Below are 12091 nucleotides of genomic sequence, written 5' to 3'. Positions count from 1 at the left end.
GCCCGGGGTGTCGGTGGGGGGGGGGGGGCATGGCAGCTGGACACCGAAAGGGCTTTACGGCTGAACGATTATTTATTATAGTATTATTTGAACATTTTTACCCTAATAAATGTAAGATGTTACGCAACCATACCAAAATTAGATTAGTCTGGCTCAGAATAAACACTACAGAAAATGTCATTGGCTATTCGCCACCAGTTCGGTCCTGTATGTAAAACTAATAGGCTGAACGATCGATATCAGTGGCACTGTGCAATCATTGCGACTTTGATGGGTTACTAGAATGACGCAGACACCTTAGAAAGAAAGAAAGCGTTCAGCTGGGGCACCCTTCCGGTGCCTAGCTGCCATGCCACCCGAAAGAAGCACGAGGGCTGGGATACTGCATCCGAAAGCCATTCTTAGGTGAGAAAGCACATGCTTTAGCCAACAGACTGCCATACTGTGGACAAATAATCCAAGAAAGGATTGAAACCCAGATCTATGTAGAGAGGAGCGAGTGGCAAGAGCGCGAATTTACTATCTAAAAGATCCGTGGTTCGAAACCGACCTCTGCATCTCGATTTCCCCTGTCTAGACTTGGGTAACCTAGCAGTATTCTAGTCCTCGTGCTTCCTTCGGGGGGGGGCATGGCAGCTGGACACCGAAAGGGCTTTACGGCTGAACGATTATTTATTATAGTATTATTTGAACATTTTTACCCTAATAAATGTAAGATGTTACGCAACCATACCAAAATTAGATTAGTCTGGCTCAGAATAAACACTACAGAAAATGTCATTGGCTATTCGCCACCAGTTCGGTCCTGTATGTAAAACTAATAGGCTGAACGATCGATATCAGTGGCACTGTGCAATCATTGCGACTTTGATGGGTTACTAGAATGACGCAGACACCTTAGAAAGAAAGAAAGCGTTCAGCTGGGGCACCCTTCCGGTGCCTAGCTGCCATGCCACCCGAAGGAAGCACGAGGGCTGGGATACTGCCAGGTTGCCCAAGCCTAGACAAGGGAAGTCGAGTGGCGGAGGTCGGATTCGAACCACGGACCTTCCGGTCAGTAAATTCGCGCTCAAACCACTTGGGCCGTCTCGCACCTCAGCATTTATTCGACTGCGGAACACACATGACAGAATTTCCTGGGAAATTTCCTAGTTGAAACGTAGGTTAACAGTATTAAGGGTAAATAGTAGAAAGGGAAAACATAGATACTGAACGCCTAAGGAACACAACTTTCTCGCCATGCTGTCTGTTACACTCAAGCTACATAATTACTGTCTCCTCTGAATGATGCAGTCGACATCAGTTAGTTACTATGAAAGTTGAGTGCATTGGTGCAATAGTATGACCTATTAGAATGTGGGCACCCACTACGCTGAAAGTGGGGGCAACGATAATAGCACGCTGTTGATGCCTCCCTAGTCAAGTGCCATAGTGGTAACGTGTCTTGTTCAATCGCTAGCCCAAAACAAGCCCCTGTTCACTGAAACTCACGACATCATCGTACGCATTTCTCCATTGGGAGGAGCTTCCTTAGGCTTGAGCTGAGCATCCGTAAAAGATGTACACCTGAGATAGGTTGATTTGAGCTGACATATTTTCATTCAACAAGGAATAGAAGATTAGGGGAGGAAAAGCAAGGTGTCCAGGATGATGGCCCAAGCGCTCTTAATTGATGCTGAACCGTTCTTGCCGTCTGGTAAACTAAGCAGCTATGAAGTGAAGACCAGAATGGTGCAGCAAGTACGTCGCTGAAAGCGCGACTGAATGAAGCCTGCGAACATCGGTAAGCATTGATGAATCGATTCTCAGAGTCCATATCAGGAGAGGCAACAGGCGTCAACCCGAATAAGTTTACTGGTTAACGTTTTCACAAGTGGTTGCCAGGTCACAGACCTTCAGCCTTTCGATCGCTTCCATTGAGCTTATAGCTGGATAAAAACAGCTTTTCGAAGCCGACCGTCCTGTGGTACGCAAAGTAAGCATCCTAACTAGCAAACTATAGAGCGGGATTAGCTAGTATTTCTACACCGAGGCCAAATAATCCTTAAGCCTTGTGGACGGTGAAAACAGTTAAATAAATAAACTCCGAAATGAAGTTACTCCCTTGTGCATACTCTATGCGATGAAGTAGCCAAGAGGAGATGAGGTAGCCACACGAAACACCCGGATTAGTAAAGCGAATTTAGTAATATCATAGCTGTATACTGAGCAGGCTGTAAAAAACCGCATACTTGCTGTACAGTGGTTATAACTGCCACAGTTTCACGTGCCAAAGAGTTGGGAAGATGGAGTGTGGGTGGTGGAGCTGATGCATAAATACAGGAGTCTCAGGGAACTTTTCACTGCGGAGACCGCGGAGTTATGCATTGAAGGCAACAGCTTGGGAGCATGCGCGCCAATATGGCATCACCGGGTCGTCTGACAATGTCTCTAACAATTGAGTTGTTCAGTCTCGGGGTCTCCATCCAGGGAGACGGTAATGACTAACGCAGCCGAGTTTGCTGGTAATGACTTTCATGCTTCAATGCCAAGTATGCGACTGACCTACGAATTTTTCACGCTATGACAGAGTGTGCTCAATTGACTGGCATGGAATCGGAACTGCTACTCGAAAAATGGATTGGCTCTGATTGAACGATGATGCCAGAGCGCCTCCGAGGAGAACGGTATGGAGCCGAATAAAATTATCAGCCATGTTGTTAGTACAAAGGCCCACTCCATGAGGTTCTTGGTCATTCGAGAGTGGTTGCACTCATGTACCTGAAACAATTGGCTCGGCTTAAGGATGTATCAGTGACACTGCAGACTACAGTGAAAGTATGTGCTTGCCTTACACGCATTCATTTTTAGTCTAACCCGCGAAACGTAGTGGTTGGTGCTATCAAGGATAAGGTGTATTTATATTCGAACTTTCGTCCAGACAACGATATCCCGAGCTCAGTCAAGGTTTGTAATCCACATAGCCGGAATTAGTCCTAGAAAGTTGCCGACAGCATGCAGGCGACGGTGGAATTCGAAATCATAGGCGAAAGAGGACAGACTGCCTTCTCTCCATAACCATGAGAACCATCGTGCTTTAGTAGGTCTTGGTGAGATCTAGCAGCCTATCTCGTAAGCCACCAACCATCGACTGAGTTAAATGCTGCACTGAATTCAACAAAGAAAGCTGTGATCGTTTACTGGAGCTCGTAATGGTGTTCCAAAACAGTGCGTGACACGGATCGTTGGTCAGCGTAACCTCCACATGAACAGAACCCTTTCCAATTTGGTCTGACCTAAGAGCAAAGCAAGGCCGCCGAAACCAACAACACGACAGCACTGGAGTTAAGGATACACTCGTAGGCTTCTGAGGCTGAGTGGGGTCCCACAGCCTACATGTCTGTCATAAGCCGATAGCTAAGACAAAAATTATTGCGCAAACAACCGAATTGTTCAATATATTATGCCCAACACCTAGATCTGAAAAACGTAACGAAAAGCAAAGACGGACAAGTGAATGATCGGAGTACTCATACATAATTCAAGCGGATCGGCCCTGGCTACCGGTAGCTGTTGGTAATATGGAGCATAGGAGTCCGGGACTGTACTGTTGGTGGGTGCCAAGTAGTCAAAAGAGATCCACTGTTCCGGAAATCACCATAGATCCTAAAGGCTAGGAATGAGTCTTCTAAAATCACATCACTGACGAAGTTGAGGAAAATATGAAAGAGAACAGTCTTGCTTGGCACCAATGCATGCAGTGAATTCACAGAGTCTACAATAAACCTTCATGAGTCGACAGGAGTTGGTATACAGCACCTTAAGGGCCACGAATTTGAGGGCACTTTTATTCCACAGACGTTGCCATAGTGCCTCAGAATCAAAAGGCAGATTTTAAGTCAAGAAGCAGTGGGAAGAGATGACCATGTTCCAGAATCTATCGGATGGTGAATATGTGATCGATGCATCCACTTGCACGACGGAATCAAGCTCGATTTCCATGGATATGTTTTCCTCTGTGTCCATCGATGGATGAGACCAGAGCATTTGATCCCACAGTTACTGGGGTATTGCCACAACGATTTTCACAGCGCTCGCTTTTGAAGATAAGCCCCCTGCTGGGTACACTTCCCCAATCCCCCTCATTGCGCCAATAAGTTGTCAGGTGGGAAATTAGAGATCTTCCACTTTCTATGAAAAGGACTGGATACAAACCGACCAAGTCCGGGGCCTTCTCGAATTTTAGAGTGATGTTTCATACCCTATGTTTTATGACGGCGATTAAGGTGTACACTTCATTAGCCGCAGACCCCGTCTCCTGGGGTTCTGTTGCAGTAGGTTATCTTAACTGTCCTCGGCTCATCTTTTCAATCAGCGTTTTGGTGAACGAAGTACTCAACAGTGAGTTCTATTTACCATCTCATTAGCAGATGTTTCTTTGGTTAGACGATCGTATTGAGCGGGTAAGGGTACTGTCAATAGGGGGGATATTCGGGATTGAATTTGACTGAGCTGGATAACAGGAGCGACGCAAAGATGACTGTCCGTTGGGATCCGATTGAATCAACCGCGTTCAGTCCTGAGGCTGAGTGCAACTTTCACGCCACATATTCTACAAATCAGCGGTTCCAACACTGGGAGAGTAAAATAGGTAAAAAGCTGTTTGTCTTGGGCGTTTAAAGATGCATGGTCACGTCTGATACATGTGTTCCAGAGACGCAGCACATATCCATCTTATGCGTGTTTAAGGTTTGGGCGAGAATCGCCTGTTCCAAAATCTGACAAGGATTACGCACGTTGACAGCTTGTATATAAGATCTCGTCTATTAACCGCTTCATTCTACTTATTATTAAGAGGCGTGGGTGGATAAACCACATCGATCTGATAGCTGACAACCAAACGACCCGGCGTCATTTGTTTGCAAAGCAAGAAGGAGACATCAGTGAACAGGATCGCGAGGGCAAATAACACCTCCCTTAGGCGGAAGAGGGTCGACACCCAACCGTGAGCACTTGACTCAAATGTCAGACGCGCAAGGCAGCGAGCGTTTGGGTTTTCTTGGGGGATCCTGCCTGCAGCCGATGGCTGGTCTGGCCCACTTAGCCGCAAGGGCCACAGTTATGACCTATCTGGTCCTAACACAGCATCTCAACCCTCAGCCACCAACATCAAATTCTTAAGCTGGATCAGTGTATTCCATCGAAAAACCCGCAGTACTACCAATCCGTGAGTCAGCGTATGGCCAGGCATCGAACATACAGTACAAACTTTGGGAAGACGTCATGAACCACGGATGTACGAGCCGGGACAATGCACGGAAAGAACGTCTTCTGGCCCTAAAACCTGATACCGTTGAAAACAAGTTTTTCATGAACCTCCCCTTCGAAAAAAACGTTGTATTCCGCAGTTAAAAAATAAATCGTTCAGCTGTCCACCCTTCCGGTACCCGAAGGAAGCACGAGCCGAAGGAAGCACGAGGGCTGGGATACTGTCAGGTTGCCGTGCTCCCTTTGGGTGGCATGGCAGCTAGGCACCGAAAGGGTGCTACAGCTGAATGATTACCTTATCTTATTGGTCATTAAATTCGCACTCTAACTGTTTGAGCCATCTCTCCCGCAGTTACACAACAAATGCCAGTAGCTACAGACCTGTCAGCCCTTCGATCACCCATCGGTCTGGTAAGTCGCTACAAAACACTTGCTAAAAATACAATTTATTCGTCAGCCATTAAGCCATTTTTTTTTAAAAAATAAATGCGCTACATGCCACATTCACCCTAGCTTGTATTCGACAAAGGCGTCATTTAGTGCCGACTCACCTACCTATTTTAATCCACTCATGGGTGTTACTGTCGTATGAGATGCGTTTGACTATGCATGAACTGAAGCAGTTAGTCTCTAATTTTCTCACTGAGCCTGAAAAAGTCATATCTTCAACATACATAGAGGAAAAAGACGACCAGAACAAAAATGAACCATGGCAATTGTCTTCGCTAGTGAAGTATCGAAATGATGTACGCACGTCACCTCATTCTCACCACCAACCACCACCACCCCAGTCTACATAGCTAGTCCATTGCAAAACCACACAACCATGCTTTTTGATTACAGCTTCTACGTCAACTAACAACCGGCCTGTGCAAGCAAACGGGCTATGATGGTCGACGGGACCTCAGTTGCCACATTCAGTACGATGGAGACCATCAAAATCCGAGAGATTCCCTTTTTTAAGGTCTGTAGCATCGATACGCAGCCCATCATTTTAAAGGGTGATCCTTTTCCACGACGGGCACCGGCTGAGGCTGTCCTGACAGCCAATATAAGCTGGCCTTTCAAAGTTTACTCAGCTTTTTTGTAGTTGAAGGATGTGCAGTTTTCCGTGAACGTGTGAATGTCACTACAAAGCACCGCCCCTTAACACTTTCAAGTTTGACGTCCTAAAATTATTCACACGAAGACTCTGGCAAGCAACGTCTACCAGCTGGGCGCAGACAAGCAGCTGGAAGCTGGGGCGAGACGCCTCAAGGGGTTAGTGCGCGAATTTACTGGCCGGAAGGTCCGTAGTTCGAACCTGACCTTTGCCTCTCGACTTCCCCTGTCTGGGCTTGGGCGACCTGGAAGCATCCCAGCCCTCGTGCAACCTTCGGGTGGAATGGCAGTTAAGCACTGAAAGGGTGCTACAGCTGACCGATTATTTTATTATTTTGAAGGAAGCTATCCACATGCGTTCCAGCTATCAAACTTCGAGGGAATCGCACGAAAACAGAACCATCCGTACATGAGACATAAACTCATGACTTAGCGAGCCCTGCCAATGACTAACATCACCTACTTCTAGTAGACGTCTACAGCCAGTGGCCGGAATTATTTCTATTGCTTCTTGAATCACTATTCTAAAATAACAAATTGTGTTCAATCATTTTGAGGTTCTGACAACCGTGGTCTCAGAAAACAGTAGTGAGCTCAGATGCGTCCAATTATATGCTTTCCATTAATACAGTACCCAATGTATCGGGGCACTATCATTTCACCAGCAATCCAACGGTCAGCTGGAAAGGAAAAATATCACGGTAACTCAGAGATGGAGGGATATTTCCGGCGAACTGAAGGATAACACCAAAATGACAAGTAGCAAACAACGGCTCTCCGGAAAAAGCACTCATGAAGAGGGCAACCCGTTCATCTTTCATATTATTCGTTTCGGTGGATGCATCGATGGTTGCTGGTTATTTATAGACAAGAGCTCGAACAAACCACTGACGGTTTCCTTCCGAAGCCGGAGCCCCTTTTCTATACATTCGGACAGCATCATTTTGAAATGAGACGTAACCGGAGATTGACCTAGCGTCCTTGGCGAACCTAACCCAACATAAACCCAGCCAACAACAGCCGAAGTGTAGCTAAGCGGTCCGGCTGGGAAATGACAGCATGCGCACCACTAGGATTGGCTGCGTGCTACATCCTCCAGGGACTCCAACCACGTATAAGCAGGATCACGTGAGCCCAGCGGGGAAGCCACGAAGATCCCACATCCAATATAACTTACGAGGCATCACCGAATTCACACCATTTGTTCTCTTGTCAGACCATATTTATCTTGACTCAAGGTCTTCCTCGTGCCGAATTGGGCCGGGAAAGCGCTCTTTTCGGTAGTTAATAACCCGGCATGTGTAGCAGGTGACCAACCACCGTGTAAACTCTGCAAGTAGCAAAGGCTTCCTCAAACGTTTCTTGATCAATGTACAGTGTATTTGTTGATTCCGGTCGATTCCAACTGTTGTTCTGAGGCATCGGTGGTGATCGATGTGGCCTTGGTCTTGGAAAGAACTCGGGACACAACGATAGAATACGCTCTCCACGAGGATACACGATGATGGCAACTAAACGACTCTCAACAAGCGATGACTTGAAAAGGCTGTAACCTAAATCGGAAAGGAGTTCCCGGTTATCCCGAAAATCCAAACAAACAAGTCCCCAGACGCCATACAAACTGGGGACAGTAACCTACTAAACCAGATTAACTAAGCCAGATTAACAGGAATAGCAGGTTGTTCCAGTTCACCGACACTGCACTGTGATAGGCGAAACCATCAAGGGGTACAACCGACGGATCTTAGGACTGGAGGCACAATATTTTGAACTAACCATCGGTGGAAGAGACCTCATGTAAACACGGGACCCTCGGACCCTCAGCTCCCGGTCCCAACAACGCTCATTGGTGATGCCCCAACCGGAGGTTAAAATCGCATTTATCACAGTGAATTTGTAATAACTCCACCCTGAAATAATTCTACCTACTCACAAGAGCACTGGGTTGAGTGCAGTGTTCAGTCAACTCAAATATCCTTAACGAGACTTTTAGCATCAGTTTCCTTCCACAGCGATACACAGACTCACTATGGGAGGGGCGTGGGATTCAGACCAGCTGGAGGTTGTATTAGCCATTCCTCCACATTGAGAGCAGCGTGACATCAGTGGTGAGTTCGACCCTGTAGACCCTTTACTTATTCTAAACAAGCCTGCTGAATAATACATCATAAACGGTAGATACAATGCACTAAACATATTCGTCTACATGCAGGCATGAGTGTGGGGAGTGGGTGGGAATATCCTTAAGTTGTCTAGTAAGAATGCCTACTTTCTCCAATAATCCTGGATTTCAAATCGTTGCTGATGAAAACAGAGAGCCGAACGACAACCTCTCATTTTTTTGAAACACAAAAACTTTCAGGAAGTCTGAGCAGGTCTCAACGTCTTCTGCACTCCGCTTAAGGTCACGCTCCAAGACGTATGGCCTTTGATCACGCCTTACTACTTGTTGACTGTATTATGTAATCCAATGTGACGGTCAGTGCACGCATGCGGGAAGCCCGAATCGGGTCTAGGAATGCGCACCACTTACGGCGTCAAAGCGACAGTTCCCTCGATCAGTCACTGTTAGGTAGCTGAACGGATAAGACCAACGACTATAGGCGACTTGAGAACGAGCTGATTTCCCCAACAGTCCCACATACATGTACAAAATAATGCCACAATGCGAAGCTGTTCAGTTATGGCACTGAGAATGTCCTTGCAGACGGGAATTCTGGGGCTCATCCAAGGCTCCGAAAACCGATGGCTCATATTCATACCCCGAAAAGGTTGGCATCAACGGTCAGCAAACGGGATCCCAGCTGCACAGCAGGCAATGATGCCGGAGCTGTTCCTAGAATGTGCATGCACTTCTCTCTAAATACTACTGGCGTTCGAGGATGTAGGATACTGCGAACAGACGGGGAAAACGTGACCATATTATCTACGCTTAATGACCGAGTCACACAACCAAACAGAAATGGACGCAGTAACATGTTGCACACTGGTAGCAGAGAGATAGTTGTGAGAGAGCTGTCTGCGGGTTGGTTCTACGCTCCTCTGAATGAGAATGAACGTAATGGCTACCGAGTATTTCTCGCGTCAGCAGCAGAAAACACGCATGAAAGCCAGAAATCATATGGGACGCACTACAAAGCGCTGGGGCACTCTGTAACTGATTGACTGATGGTCCAAAGAAATCCCACTAACTTAGATCACTAGTGTGCGAGATGAGGTGGGAACGAATCTACGCTTTCTCAAGATGGGACGCATCGTGCATCACGCTGTCATTCAGCAGTCAGTATGACAAGGAAGTTGGGGATGACAGTCATCAAAAACCGTGCTGTCGTGGTGTGATCCACTTGATCACCTTCGAAAAATGACTGGAAGGTAGCTAGATGGGTCGGACCTCTCTTTTAGCGTGGTAATCCAAACCTCGATGGTTCCACTTCGCGTTAGGCGACTAACAATCTGAGAAGGTACCGCATGAACCCCACGGGCGGAGGTCGAGTGAACAAGAGCAGAGACAGATCCGTGAAGATCAAGCTGGGTTTCGTCCTGCAAGAGGATGCACCATCGCATTTTCACCCTCCAACGGATTTTGGAACAGCTACCGTTTCCAGCAACCAACAATGGTTGTCTTCCTTAGCTTGAAAGCTGCATTTGGCTCTGTAGACCGCCAGGCGCTATGACAGTCTCCCCTTGTCTGAGTTCACCACATCAAGTGGTGTCAGGCAAGGCTGTCCTCTTTCACCGTTTCTCTTCAAATTTGTCATTGATACGATTATGTCACTATCAGCCTCGAATGCGGGGAATCGCTCACAGATACCAAGTATACAGAAGAGACAATTCCTCTTGGAGCTGATCTCGTAATGCAAACAATATGAAATAATCTAACCAAGTGTTTCACGGTTTGACATACGCTTCAAACGTACAGCATAGAGTGCTACTGTGAGACCGGGTGGGCTTGCAGATGAGCCGGTTGAAGTAGTACACAATTTTTTTTACCTTGAGAGCTTTATTAGTCCCGGTGGACCCTCAAAATATATGTTCATCTGGGATTGGGAATATCAGAGCAGCTTTCGTTCATCACCCGTGGCGTGGGCCCGACATCATCTTATTCGTCAAGGATTAAGTTTACAATTCTGCGGTGTGCCCCATATTGCTATACGGGACACTGCACAATGAGGACGGTAAAACACTTCCCGCGTTTGACCACCTTCGGAATACTGCCCGAGTCTGATGAGAACACCGGATTCGTAACGATGAAGTACGTAGAATGGTCTTCGGAAATCACTAACTCACAAAAGATGAACTGATCACAATCCATAAGTTACGCTGGCCTCGTTACGTGCTCCATATGCCAGTTGACCGACTTATACGAATAGCCCTTTTCGTACAACCACGCGAAAGGTGGTACCGAGTCAAGGAAGGTCAAATAATGGCTTGGTAGCCAATAATGAGCATTCAACAACGCATCTGTGATAGTCATTGCCGTCTCCCTGAATAGGGACTCCGAGGCAGGGCAAGTCAGTAGCCAGATATTGCCATGCACCGCCGTCGCTCTCATGCATCCAAGCTGTTGGCTGCAAGGCAAACTCTCCTCCGATCTCCCCAATAAAGACTCCACTGACAACCCCGTATTTACACGCCAAGTAGATCAACTACTACACCCAATGCCTAACTACCTATCCTATATTCCGAAAACATCGGTGAACGAAACTGTTGCAGCTATACTCACTGTGCGACAACTATGCGTTCCTTACAGCTGATCATGCAGCTGCCTTTCGTTTTGCCCAGATGTCAGTCTACCCCGGAAAACGCGAGCTGAGATACTACCGGGATGCCCAAACATAGACAGCCGTCCTGGCGAAAGGTGTATCGTAGAAGTCCCCTTCGGCAAGAGTGGCGGACTGTGGTTTCGAGTTCAGTGCTCTCCTCCATATGTTGGTGTGGATTCACCAGAACAATCATAACAGGTCTAAATGGCTGCTGGGAAGTGTAAAAAGGACAAAAAGAGGGCGAAAAACGTCTGTTCTGAGGGCTTTCGCCGCCTGTATCGGTCTTGATTATAACAGATGAAATAAGACCCATCGTGCACACCACACAGGTATGGTACTCACCTTCTGATATGTTACTGGGGGTTGTCGTAACTCTTCTAGCGCCTTAGGATCCTCCCTAATATCCAACTTTGTGCCAACGAGAATTATGGGAGTGTTGGGAGCGTAATGTGATACTTCCTTATGCCACTTTGCTTCAACGTTTTCAAAGGAAGCCACATTGACCAGCGAAAAGCAGATTATAAAGACGTCAGTCTGAGGATAGGATAATGGTCGCAAACGGTCATAATCCTCTTGACCTGTAGATCAGTAAGATCATAGGTGCTAAAAAAACTCACCTGCAGTGTCCCAAAGACCCAGATTCACAGGTTTATTGTCCACCATGACGTTGGCCGAGTAATTGTCGAACACCGTGGGGACATACTCTCCGGGAAAAGCGTTACTTGTGTAGCTGATCAGCAAACACGTTTTCCCAACCGCTCCATCTCCAACAACAACACACTTTATTGCTTGCATATCTTGATATCCTACAGCAACTAGTAACGCAAATCCACCAAATGAAGATCTAGGGAAAAAGGCGTATGGAACCGAAAGCAAATTGATCGACCCGCCTTCGGGATGCGGTCGGCTAAAACGATTCGCACTAAAGCTCACGGATTAACGGATTGATGCGCAAGATCGAGGCCATTGCCCAAGTTTCC

The 12091-nt window shown here is 46.9% G+C and overlaps 2 protein-coding genes across 2 annotated transcripts in view; one reads left to right on the top strand and one right to left on the bottom strand.

Annotated features, from left to right (window-relative positions):
• Positions 1-11906, bottom strand: part of T265_11555 (hypothetical protein) — a gene marked incomplete at both ends in the record, with an annotated part of 14787 nt that extends 2881 nt beyond the window's left edge. The window contains 2 exons of the mRNA XM_009178236.1: positions 11454-11689; positions 11729-11906. Coding sequence (XP_009176500.1) covers positions 11454-11689; positions 11729-11906 — 414 coding nt within the window. The remainder of the gene's footprint in view (positions 1-11453; positions 11690-11728) is intronic.
• T265_11556 (hypothetical protein) lies at positions 9094-9513 on the top strand (the record flags this gene model as incomplete). The annotated part of the gene is made up of 1 exon (XM_009178237.1): positions 9094-9513. The coding sequence occupies one exon, from the start codon at positions 9094-9096 to the stop codon at positions 9511-9513; it is 420 nt and encodes a 139-aa protein (XP_009176501.1).
• Positions 11907-12091: the final 185 nt, after the last annotated feature.

This window comes from Opisthorchis viverrini, assembly GCF_000715545.1.
Source record: "Opisthorchis viverrini unplaced genomic scaffold opera_v5_518, whole genome shotgun sequence".
In the NCBI taxonomy this organism is placed as follows: Eukaryota; Metazoa; Platyhelminthes; class Trematoda; order Opisthorchiida; family Opisthorchiidae; genus Opisthorchis; species Opisthorchis viverrini.
This window is presented reverse-complemented; position numbering and strand designations above follow the sequence as displayed.